Source organism: Peromyscus californicus, unplaced genomic scaffold (assembly GCF_007827085.1).
Source record: "Peromyscus californicus insignis strain IS unplaced genomic scaffold, ASM782708v3 Scaffold_2__1_contigs__length_46816999, whole genome shotgun sequence".
NCBI lineage: Eukaryota > Metazoa > Chordata > Mammalia > Rodentia > Cricetidae > Peromyscus > Peromyscus californicus.
This window is the reverse complement of record NW_026294540.1, coordinates 35,543,717-35,557,532: the sequence shown is the minus strand read 5'-3', so window position 1 is coordinate 35,557,532 and position 13,816 is coordinate 35,543,717. Positions and strand designations below refer to the sequence as shown.

General features: G+C 38.4%; 1 protein-coding gene across 1 annotated transcript in view; it reads left to right on the top strand.

The window, feature by feature from the left end:
- LOC128120389 (cytochrome P450 3A13-like) overlaps positions 1-13,738 on the top strand; it is a 54,465-nt gene extending 40,727 nt beyond the window's left edge. Inside the window, 3 exon segments of the mRNA XM_052754316.1 lie at positions 647-873; positions 3,868-4,030; positions 12,702-13,738. Coding sequence (XP_052610276.1) covers positions 647-873; positions 3,868-4,030; positions 12,702-12,746 — 435 coding nt within the window. The 3' untranslated portion in view covers positions 12,747-13,738.
- The last annotated feature ends 78 nt before the right edge of the window (positions 13,739-13,816 follow it).

The window sequence follows — 13,816 nt, the reverse complement described above, 5'->3', positions numbered from 1 at the left end:
TGAATGGTTCTCTCACAGAATAGAAACTTTTTGCTCACTTCATCTCCATTTTTAGGCTGTTTTACCATGAAGAGTTTCAAAGAGAAAAGATTCAAATGAAGTCAGTCACTGTAATTTCATATACTATTCCTATTTAATATGGCATTGATATTCAACTTGGACATCTATAGTAATAAGATAAATTCAGTCATAGAACTTAAAAAGTGTGAATTGTACTCTGAAAGGATTGATAAAGAATTTTAAAAAGGAATTTAATGTTCCCCACATTATATTTCCTCAGTCTGGACTTGTGGATTCCCTATATTAAATTTTGACACCCTTAACAGCTGATTTATGTTGAGTGAGATTGACAAAATATGCCACTCATTATTAATGAAAGGAAAACAGTACAAATGAGAAAACTGAAGACTTGGGACCTAAGTGTAAGCTTTTGTGAATGGTCTTTCATATTCACTTCACCATGCATTTCAGTGGACCTTTAGTATGTCAACACATGACTGTGGTGATTAGGGCTTATCAATGGTAAATCCAAGCATTAATCTGGGTTGAATGTGGAGTTCCTAAAAACTTAATAGTACTGTGAAGATTGACATGAAAGTTAGTTTCAAATCTCAAACCAGCAAAATCTTTTATTTTATTTTCCCAGGCACCTGCCACTTATGAAGCCCTGGTAGAGATGGAATATCTGGACATGGTGGTGAATGAAACTCTGAGATTATACCCAGTTGCTAACAGGGTTAACAGGCTCAGTAAGAAAGATGCTGAAATCAATGGTGTGTTCATTCCCAAAGGGACACAGGTGATCATACCTATCTATGTTCTTCACCAAGACCCAAGATACTGGCCAGAGCCTGAGAAATTCCGTCCTGAAAGGTATGAGGTCCCTGAGAATGGGAACACACACATAACCAAACTTCTCTCAGTATGTTAAGACATCTCTTGCTTTAATCACTTAAATATAAATTTGTATTACCTTGCTGCATTTAAGTTTGATTTTAGAATGCCATTAGTACATAATGATAATTATTGTAAAAACTACAGACATTTTAATGGACCAAAAAGTGACATTTCTATATTTTGTAATTTTGTTATAGAGGCTTAAACCTGTCTTAGTTAGGGTTTTTAAAATTGTGAAGAGATACTATGACCATTGTAACTCTTATAAAGGAAAATATTTCTTTGGGCCCCCTTATTGTTTCAGAGGTTTATTTAGTCCATTATCATCATGGCAGGAAACATGGCAGCATGCAGACAGACATTGAGCTGGGGAAGCAGCTGAGAGTTCTACATCCAGATCAGCAGGCAGCAGGGAGAGAAGAAAGACAATAGTCTTGGCTTGAGCTTCTGAGACCTCAAAGCCTACCACCAGTGACACTTTACCACAAAGGGCCACACCTTCCAATAGTGCCAGTTGCTATGAGCCTATGGGGCTATTTTCATTCAAACTACCACAAAATCTTAATATAAATTCCATTAATATAATGACATCATTGGACATATTTGGAAATGTGTGTAGATCTTTAGATATTAGAAAAAATATCAGTTTTTAACTGTATTTATAATTGCTGATTACTTTCTATAATCTATAATTGCTATTTTAAGACAGGTGCTTCAGTGTGTGTGTGCATGTGTGTGTGTGTGTTTGTGTGTGTGTGTGCGTGTAAGTGTGTTTCAAAGAGGGCAAGTAAAAGTACCATGATTAGGAAATTAATTATCTTATTTAAATTGTGAAGTTTATATTTCTTTACTCTGGACCCATCCCAAAATATAGGAATAATTTCCCAAATATAGGAATCCATTGTATTAGCCATTGGTGCAGGTAGAGGTGCAGAAAGCCTCCTCTCAGATGGTCTAAGGTGCATCGCTGAGGATGAATGTTAATAAAATTCCCCTTAGTCTTATTCCTGTCTGTTTTGTGAAGGAAATTCCCTCACACTTATCCAGTGGGTGAGTCCTCCAAAGTCAAGTAATCTACTCATTAGAAAGTTGTTACTTTCATCCTTCTTGAATCAGAATCAGGGTATTCTGTTAGTGGAAAATAATGTCCAGTCTGTGGGAATTGTTTGCAACATGGAAACAGTTGCTAGGTTGCCATTGTTGCCCCACTAATATAAGTACAGGATCATATTTTATCTTTTTTTAAGTTTTGAGATTGTAAGTTAGAATATCATTTCTTCATTCATCTCCTCACTCCAAATTCTCCTATAGATCCATCCCCACATTTCTTCATGTATATGGCCTCTTTTTTCACAAAATGTTATTTAGGTGCTCACATGCAGGTGTGTGGATATACATATATATTCCTATAAATAATCTGTCCAATCCACATCATGCTACTTATATAAAAATAATATTTTTAAAATAGATGCAGCTGAATCAGAAAGCCAAGAATTTAAACAAATAGTAGTATCTTTTATGAAGTTCTTGATGCCTAAAACCTTGTAGTTTTAGCCATGTGTCCCTGGTGTTGGCAGATGGTCTATGTATAGTACTTATTAGAGGAGTACAATGGAGTCACCTAACTCCTGTTTTCTGATTAGGTGAATTCTATGTCCCTCTATGCAGCCACCACTTCAACCTCCTTTAGTTCAGTGTCTACAAACTTGGACATTATTCATTTTGTGTCTCTATTGTTGTTTCTGATCTCCATCATATAATATAGACACAGTGTCATCAGTGACTAGACCAGGGAAGAGGAATGCAAAAGTTAAAGAATTCTGATGTTTTAATCAAATGTAGTACATAAGATGTCTACAGAAGAATGCCAATGTTTCCCGTCTGTTTGAGTGTGTGTGTGTGTGTGTGTGTGTGTGTGTGTGTGTGTGTGTGTGTGTAAAATCTTCCCAACAGGATTCCATCTAGTTCACATTGCACACACATACCAGTACAACTTTCATTAGACTCCATTGCAATTCTATAGAATAGCTTAGAAAGTATTTCTTCATCTTCCCTGATTCTTTATAACGCTCAGAGAATAGATGGTTATTAGTCCTCTAGCACATTTCTAGAATCAACATTTTTATTTAAATAATCATGTGAGAAATCAAATTTTCATTGGACATAGGTCTGTACTTTTAGTTGTTTTTCCCCTAATGGAGGAGATGGAGAAAAAATTCAGTGATAACAGAAGCAGCATGTCCCTTGAAAAGTACTTCACTTAATAACTCTTGGAAGATGGAGAGGCAGTCCAAGACCACGTGACAGGGACTTAATGAGGAAGAGGAGGAAGATGAGGAAAATGATTTGGATGAGTACAATAAAACAAAGACATGAAGGAATGAGAGGCTGTTGAAGAGAGAACGGAATATTAACAGTTCATTTATAACATACATCTCCTCATTCTCCAATGAACAAATCCCCAACTCAAGTGTTATGGTCAGGGCAATTCCTTCCTTCATCAATTTTACTTTCTAATGTTCACACTCTGGGAACACAAGATATCCTTAGTATTTTAAACTTTAAAGAAACGTTTGCCATCAATGATCATTCACTATTTAACTTCAGGAGCTCTTTTACTGTAAAGTTGTAAAAAGAGCCGGGCGGTGGTGGCGCACGCCTTTAATCCCAGCACTCAGGAGGCAGAGGCAGGCGGATCTCTGTGAGTTCGAGGCCAGCCTGGTCTACAGCGCGAGATCCAGGAAAGGCGCAAAGCTACACAGAGAAACCCTGTCTCGAAAAAACCAAAGTTGTAAAAAGAACTTTAACTTTTAAATCTCAAAATGAATTAACTCATGCTGATTGGAATAATGAACATACTGGAGTGACCTGTATGATTCTGGCTGAGGACTGTAGGTGAAAACTGTAAACATTTGGCTCTTGCGCATTTCATGTTTCATTTTTTGTGTTCTTGTTCAATTGTGACACCAGGTTCAGCAAGGAGAATAAAGACAGAATCAATCCTTATACATATCTGCCTTTTGGATATGGTCCTAGAAACTGCATTGGTATGAGGTTTGCTCTCATTAACATGAAGCTTGCTATTGTCAAAATCCTGCAGAACTTTTCCCTACATCCTTGTGAAGAAACAGAGGTGAGACAGAACATATTCTTTTTGGCATGTTTTTGTTTTTTATTCATAGGCATTTTCATAGACTGGTGGATATATATATTAACTTATGTATGAAATGTATATAGAGAATATACAGTTTTATCTTTAATTGATATTTTCTCTGTCATGAGATCTGTATAAAGCCATGAGTGAGCTCTAGAGCCCTTGAATTCTGAAATAGTTAGTCTGTGTCTAAATGTAAATGTTAAGATCACGCAGAGTCATTGAAGATATTCTTTTTATGTTTACATATAGTATCATTGAATTTGAGTATTTTTTCTTGTTAGAAGTATACATGCCTTTTTAAAATAACAGACTTTTATAGCATTTTCATACTTGTATATGCCACACATGGAATAGATTATATTTTTTTATTTATTCTGCTCTTATTAAATACATCCTGACCACAGCCTCCTCTCTCCTTCCTCCCCTCATCCCAGTGCCCCCTCAACATCTTCTATCTCTCTGATCCACTGCTCTTCCATTTCTCATGAGAAAAGATCAGGCCACCCAGGGATATCAACCAAACACGGTATAAAAATATGCAATGAGACTGGGCATATGCTCATATCAAGGCTGGGTTAAACAACCCAGTAGGAGGAAAAGGGTCCCATGAGCAGGCAAAAAAGTCAGAGACACAAACACTCCCAGTGTTAGGATTTCTACAAAAACCCCAAGCTAAACAACCACAGCATGTATGCAGCAGGCCTTGCATAGACCCATGAAGGTTCCATGATTGCTGCTTCAGTCTCTGAGTCCCTATGAGCCCTGCTTAGTTGATTCTGTGGGCCATGTTCTCCTGGTATCCTGAAACTCTATGACTCTTACAATCATGGAATATATTTTTAAATTTTGTTTCAGTTTACCTATGTATATGTACATGTTTTGTCTCTTAGAGGTGTAATGATCACTTTATGATCCCTGTGTGATCTCAGAATGTCCAAAATGTTTCACCCACCAAAGTGGCTTTACTCATTCGACAGAGGTATCCATTTATAGCCAGAGACAAAAATCACTGCATTAAATCATTTTTCAGGGATATGAAGGACTCCTTTTTTTGTTCATTTTATACACTTGGCCTCACATTTTAGGAACTCAGGTCTAGACTAGCAGGCATCCTCTTACATTCTTATAAATACATCTGTTTCTTCCCTTTTATTCATAATTATTTCTTATTCTACAAGTTCATATCAATGAAGTCCCTTCCCAGCCAAGAACTTTCACTAGATTTTCTTGGTGTAATTTACTTCTGTCTTCTAGATATGGTGTCTTCAGGCTGCCACTGTTCCCCAAAACCCAAACCTATGAACTACCCCATGCACTTCCCACTGTTATTTTAATCTTTGTTCATCCCCTACTTTCTAAATTACCTAACTTTATTCTCTCCAAAAATTAAAATGATGCTTTGGAGGACATTTGCATATTAAAATCCTTCAATAAATACATTAAACATTTTAAACTATTCTAAATACTAAAAACTGACAAAATTATTTTTATAGATGCATTTCTGTATGTATGCTTTTAAACATTGTTATTAATTCTTGGAGAATTCATACAATGCATTTTGATCACATTCACCCCCTTACCACAGTTTATCCTAGTGCCATCCCAACCTCAACTCACACTCAATGTGTTCTTTTCCCATTTTTCTCTCTAATTTTTAAGTCAATCAAGTCCATTTTCTGTGGCATGACTGCTCTTATGTGTGTGGTCTTGTCTCAAATCTTGTTTATTTAAGAGAGTTCACAGCATTAATAATAAAAACTACCTTTCACAGTAAATATCAAACATCAAAGCTCCTCAGCCATGGGTTTATATTCTATGATTACACACACACACACACACACACACACACACAATAGGACAATGAAACGTTTGATGCTACCGTTCAGCAATGTGATGTCATAATGCAGCACTCTGATGGCACTACTGAGTATAGTGATGGCATAGCAGAACATAGCAGAACACAATGGGATGTCAAAAGCCACCATTGTGATACAATGTGCAGCATGGCCATGGTGCTGTACAGTCTATTAATGGCAAAGTGGAGCATTGTAAAAATTCAAGTTTGTGAAAGAATAATGAAGGACTGTGATGTCACAATTAGCATTGGTATGGCACAAGGCAGCACTGTGATGGCCAAAGAACATTGTTATGCAAAGATAGGACATTGTGATAATACACAAGCAAAAGTGTTCTCAAAATTCAGCACTGTGGCATTATAAGCAACATTGCAATAGGAAAATAAAATATTGATCATTTTTGGGTCATAATGCAATATTGTAATGCTACAATGGTTCACTTTGGTATAATACTAGAACACTGGTATATCATAATGGGGCATAGTGATGGCATAATGTAGAATTTTACATATGGCTGCTATGTTTCTGAAGTCATAAGGGAGTTTTGTGATGCCTCAGCAGGGTATTGTGATGTCACAATAGGGAATTATGATGTCCACCATGGACACTGTGATATAAAAACCAATCATTGTAATATAATTTACATTATGATGACAGTGAAACATAACAACACTGAAAGTACAATGTACCTTTTCATTGGCACAACTCTGTGTCATAAGAGCACAATTTAAAAGTGAGATGAAAATGTCACATGTGGTGCACAGTGGGTCACTGTGATGACATCTATCCCTTAATAGTGGCATGAGGCAGCCTTGTAATGTCACATTTTCATAATGTGATTACAAATTGGAGCATTGTGATGACAAAATGGAGCAGTGTGATGTCACAATTTAGTATCATGATGACATAATCTAGCATAGTGATGGCACAGTGGATCTTTGTTGTCATGAAGACACATTATAACATCAAAATTCATAATTGTGATGTCATAGATCAGCATTATGTTAACATTACAAATTACTGTGTTGGCTTAATGCAGCATGATAAGGGCCCAATAAAGAGTTTAGTTTTTTAAATTAAGGATTGTAGCCGGGCGGTGGTGGCGCACGCCTTTAATCCCAGCACTCGGGAGGCAGAGGCAGGCGGATCTTTGTGAGTTCGAGGCCAGCCTGGTCTCCAAAGCGAGTTCCAGGAAAGGCGCAAAGCTACACAGAGAAACCCTGTCTCGAAAAACCAAAAAAAAAAAAATTAAGGATTGTAATGACACAATGGAAGACTTTCATAAACAGTATAATATTGTGGTAGCACCATAGAGTGAGTATGTGGTTATCCAGTGCACTATTTTGCTAACTCCATGAACCTTGTAGTAGCTCATGGAGTGCTGTTGACATAATGAACTTTATGCTGACATATATAGTGTTATACTGGCCAAATGCATCATTATGATCACACATTTGATCACTTTCATGTCAAAAGCCAGCATCATGAAGAGATAGTGGGGTTTTTTGATGTCACAAGGCCTCATACAACAATTCATCATTATGATATTATAGTTGAGTCATATGATAGCATATGGACTATTATAACAAGAAAATAGAGCATTGTAATGACAAAGAAAACAATTGTAATGGCAGAGTGAAGCATTGTTACATCATATTTGAGTATTGTGATGGAACATATTTATATATTAAAGTATAGTGATTTGTATGACATGCTATATAGATGACAGACGGAAACACTGTGACATAAGAGCACCCGAGGTGAATTCACAATGGAGCATTTAGGTGGTATAGAACAGCACTAACTGTAATGCAAACCTAATCTGAACCCTAATGCTGATAGACCCTTTATAAAATCTAAACATAGAATAGGCTTAATAATAACCATAGTAATAGCCATACCCAAAGTACTACCATGAATTGTCTAAACACTAACACCAACAGTAGCTTCCAGAAGGCCTAAAGAAAAATAACAGCACTACTACTAAATGTAACATAACCCCAACCTTAATCTTACCCATTAACTATAACCTAACCTCTAACTATAAACTTAACCCAAACACTAACTCCAAGAAGTAATTTTTAAAATCAACATTAACTTAGCATAAACTCATAGATCTAACCTAATGCTAAATCCTAAAACATAACCCTAAATACAGCCTAGAACTTAGTACTTAACCCTAACTATAACTCTAAACAAAAACCTAACCCATAATCCTAACTCTAGCCTTAACCCTAAAACATAATCATAATCTTAACTAAAAATGACCCAACTCCAAACATCTAACACTAACCCTCTAGCCCTAACCCTAACCTGAATCAGAACCCTAACCTTGTACTTAACACTGACACAAATTCTGATATAGACACCAAGTCTAAGCTCTAACCAGAACACTCAATTAACCCTTCCATTTAACCTTGAACCTAACTCAGATATCAGAAACCCTAACACTATTCTTAACATAACCTGTTGCTCTAATAATAATCCTATACCATACTCTATAATCTAATTCAAATTCTAACCCTAACTTCATTCTCTAACATTAAATATAACGTAAGTTTTAACAGTAACACTAGTAACTGCCTCAAACCCAAACATCAACTTCTTAACCTTAACCCTAAATTCTAACACTAGTACAAACCCTAAGACCTAAATCCTAACCCTAACACAAACACTAACTCTAACCCTAACACCTAACCAGTAACCCTAACCTCTAAAACCTAGTACACAATCTTAATCACTAACACTAGCCATATCAACATATCAGTATTCCTAACCCTAACCACCAATTCTAACCTAACACCTAACCAGTAACCCTAACCTCCAAACCCTAGTACATGACCCTAACCACCAGTATTAGCCATATCAGAATTTCTAACCCTATCCTGTAAAACATATGTCATCCTAACCCTAACCATATTGGTATTCCTAACCCTATCTTCATTCCTAGACCCTAACATATAATCTTAAACTCCATCTTAACACTAACTCTAACTTCTAAACTAAAACCCTAAAAATAATCCTAACCTGTAACTAAAAGCCTAACCATAACCCCTAAGCCTACTCCTCACTATAACAATAATCCCTCTAAGTGATGACCCAAAACTCTAAAGTTAATTCTAACAGTGACCTACAGATGTAACTCTAACACTAAAACCTAACTCAAACCTTAACTTTTACTTCACAGACTAACACTTACCTATCACTTATTATTAATCACTAATTATTAATTACCTAAAAGTAATCTATCTCTAACATCAATACTAAATGTAATTGAAAGTTCTAACAACCCTAATACTCATTCTAATGCTAACCCCATCTCTGAAGATAACTTTAAGTCTTCATATATAACCTAAAACCCTCTATCTAACTGTAACTAAAACCCTCTACCTAACTGTAAGGCATAACTATAATCCATAACCTTTACTTATCCCCTAACCATACCACTAAAATAACTCCTAACCTTAGCTTTAACCCAAAGGTAAGTCCTAATGATTAACTTTCATTTATTCATCCTAACCCTAGCCCCTAACCCTAACTCTAACCCTCACCCATAACACTGATGCCTGCAGGTTTTCAGAGGCTAGATGGAAGTTCTACAACATCCAATTTAGTCCTAAGCACTCAGCCTAACAGTAATAGGTTTTATATGTCAAGCCTGAGGAGTATTTAGCTAGCTGCTGGGTTGTGGGCTGATTTCTAGGAAAGAAAGGCAGCTATAGGCATTGTGATCTAACATTTCCCAAAGAAGACATCAGTTTTGTTATCAGTCTTACTACCAGTAGTCAGAGTCAGGTATTTCCAGGTTGTTGGTTTCTAATTCAAAAACACTGAAAAAACAGTCAACATAGATTTTCAAAAGTAGCAAGAAAACTGTATTTAAAGCAAAACAATAGAAAAAATGAGATCACACTGCAAAGGAACAGTAGACCATATATGAGTGATGAAGCTCAAGGGCCCCCATTATTGCTTGGGGCTTCCTTTTATGTGATTCAAGGGAAAAGGCATTAGGTTACTAAAAGGCATGGTGAGGATGGTTCTCTGATTTGATAATCATCTTTCTACTGCTCATGTCACTTCCCATAAGGCATCTGATTTTAAATCATATTCACTCCTATGTAAGCTAAATAAACCCTTTCCTCCCCCAATTTGCTTTGGTCATGGCATTTTGTCACAGCAATAGTAAACCTAACTAGGACAGAATTTGGTACCAGGGAGTGGGGAATTGCTATGACTGGCCTAACAATGCTACTTGTTGGCAAAATGTGGACTTTGAGACTTTGTGCTAGAAAACAGGTCGAACACTTTAAGCAGGGTTGAATGGGTTATTCTAGTAGGAGCATGAAAGATAGCAGTGCTGAGGGCAGTGTAAATTATGTGAAGTGTGAAAATAAAGCCTAGATTTTGTTGGGGGTCCCATGGTGTTGGAGATGCTAGAGCTGTGGGAATCCTGCCAAGAAGAGCTATAGAACAAGGTAAGAACCAGCCCAACAGAGAAAAGCACGTTGCAGTCAACAAAGTTCAATGGAGGTGGAGAGCTGAAGAGTTCTTTGACATCATACATGGAGACGCAAATTTTGGAGTTTGTCCTGCTGGGTTTCAGTATTGCTTTGGTCCAGTATTTCCGCACTAGGTTCATTTTCCTCCCTTTTGGAATGGCAATGTATATTGAAAGTATGTAATCTGATTTTTGGGTTTGATTTTAAAGGTGATTACATTTAGAAGATTGCCATGAGTCTCAGAAGAGATATTGAACTTTGGACTTTTATTAAACAGTGTTATAACTGTGAAAGACTATGAGGACTTTTGAAGTTGAACTAAATGCATTTTACATTATGATCTGGCTACAAGACTATGGGGGCCAGGGAGTGGAGCGTGGTGGTTTGAATAAGAATGGCCCCATAGGTTCATATATTTCAGTGCTTAGTCATCAAGGAGTGGCACTACTTGAGAAGGATTAGAAGGATTAGGAGGTATGGCCTTGTTGGAGGAAGTGTGTCACTGGGGGTGGGTCAGCTTCGGTGATTCAAAGCCCACACCAGGCCCAGGCCAGCACCCCTCTTTTTCTATCTCTCTGCCTGCAGACCAGGATGTAGCACTCCACTACTTCTTCAGTGCCATGTGTGCTGCCATGTTCTCCATCACAATGATAATGAAATAAACCTCTAAAACAGTAAGCAAGCCAATAAAATCACACATCCATGGGCACTGCATTAGCTCCTGTTTTCAGGCTTCCTGCTCTGTCTGAGATTCTTTCCTGACTTCCTTCAATGATTGATTAGGATGTTGAAATGTACGCCAAATAGACCCTCTCACTGCCACATGCTTTGGTAATGGTGTTTCATCACAGTAAGTGTTTCATCACAGTAAGAGTAACTCTAACTAAGACAGTGGTATATAGAATAGTTTGCCTACAACTCTACTTAAGAAAATGGTATATCTTACCACACATGAATCAAAACCAGGTCATATTGGATGGCCCTTCCCCAGACCTGTACCCTGACCTAACTTGGAATATGTTTGAGTGGATTATGTCCAAGTTTGCTGGTTGTTAGGGAAGAAGCATATTCCACTATTCAGAAGGATACATGTGTATTCCATTGCAGATGGGAATCCCACTTTGATAGGTTGCTAGGAGAGTGTGCTGATTATATGCAGGCAAGGCTCTAAGACTACCAAGTGCAGTATGATAAATGGAGTATGTGTACAGCCCGAACTGAGAGTCTCAGGTCATTAAACTATTCTCTGTACTTACCTGCCTCAGCCCTGCTCAAAATTTCAGAAGGCAAGAAGGATTCTATCAGAAACCTGGACAGACACAATTCATGAAATAATCTGGCAAGATTCTGGTTTTATTCTGATTATGCCCCAAGTACTTGAGCGAATCTAAATTTGAATGTAATGAGATCCTCTGTTAGGTAGAGAAAATCTCAAGATGTGAGAGCATAGGTCTGGTGACGAGAAACAAGCTGTAATTGTCAGAGATCAGCACCACTAAAGAGAAAAGTGCTGTTCTGGGACAATGGGGAGGGTGTCCTGAAGGCATCCCGCTGGAGGCTCCATTCTGTGAAGGTCCAAACTCATTGGATGAAAGCAAACCAAAACTGAAAAGATTTCCTGTTTCTCTAAGTCAACTGACTGTGACTATGACACAGAGTCAACACATAGAAGCTGATGCTGTCGTGGTCATGAGGAGACAGGCTCTCCCTGAAGTTGGCAGCAGCAGCATCCATGTAGTACTACTTTGAAAGCACACAAAATGTAAGATTGGTGGTTTAGGAAGTCCTGCTTCATGGTTTCAGACAACAGCTGAGGCCAGGCCTTGTGGGGCAGTGCTGGAGTTGCCTTGGGAAGGCCCTGAGAGACCACTGTGTTAAGCAACAAAAAAGTAAACTAAGACACTGGAGATCATATCCTGACATACATAATAGAGGTCACAGGCTGAGAACAGATTAAACCTCCTGAGAGGACCAGTAGTCCTCTTCAGCAACCCAAAGCACAGCAGTCACTGCCCACACCACCACTGAATCTAGGTGAGTCAGCCAGGTGAGCAGGTCTAGAGACTCAGTATTCCTGTGGCCAGAAGATAAGTGGTTGATGTCAACAGATCCTCTGACTTGAGCTCCTGAGAAGCCATTGTCATTGCCTGCCTCCCCTTCATTGATGAAGGAGTATCTGATCCCTAGCTGAAGAGTATAATAGGCTTCATCCATAGTGACAAAGCACGTGTTTCACTTGCTGAAACCCCCTGCCCCACTCTCCCATAATACCCAGCCCCAATTTTGGTTAAGATTCCCCTGCTTGGTGAACTCAACCTTCTTGTACCCCAGCAGTAGCTCCCCATTTGTGTACCTCACCAGACATCCGGGCAGGTGATGAGAGGGCCATCAGACTCCACAGCAAATCATATAGACCACAACAACTCAACAAGAAATGGAGCTTTCAGGAATTTATAATGAAGAAATAACCAACCAAAGGGGAAGGAACAGAGATGAGAGAGGATGCCAACCAAATGGTGCTTACAAACTATGCTAGGAAACAGGCAACATCCATTGGGGCTTTAGGGAGCATCAGTTAACACCACCCCACCACAAACACTGGTCTGGGGAAAACTGGTGTTAATCTCTTTGCATTGATATGAACAGATGTTAGGGTACAGTATAAAGTGGGGAGTTTGAAACAAAATCCTTAATTTAGTTTAATAAAACAATACTTTCAGAAACATAAAGGATTCAAGGTGGTAAGGAAGATTCACTTCCTATCTGCTTCACCCTATCTGAGCTATCTCCAGTCGACTTTGTTGCTCAGAACTTTAGGAGGAGGGCCCATGAACAAAGAAAAGATTGTCATATCATTCTCCATACCCACTCATAAAGTTAATGAGTGGAATAGGGTGGCCCCGTGTACAGGTGAGTAGGAAGGCTCAACAGTGGAAAATTCTTCCTTGATCTAGGTAGCCTTCCTGCTCAGCACTTGTCATTCACATTTATCTTGCCTATAGGAAGAAACCCTACCTTAGACTTATGATACCACAAATTTTTCTCAAAAACTTTGCCAATACAGAGAACTGCTACCCAATCTACTCAGTGTGGTATGACAAGAACTTTTGGAACTTCCTAGCAGGCTCTCTTGGGGAACTCTGGGAACACTGGTTTTTGTTTAGGGAAAAGCTCTGTAACTTGCGTTGAACTGGTGAATAATCCACACTTGATCATTCCATGTGCTGGCCCATCTCCTCGTGGGTAGTTTGGCCCAGGCTGCACCGAAAAACTCAAAAAGCATCATGGCTCTCCACAAAGGATTCCAAGAGGGAGGTCTGGACGTCAGGCCACTGCACCTGAAAAACCAGCTCAGCATTACACATAGAGGCATGCTCTCAGGCTCTGAAACACCTGCCTTCCGACCT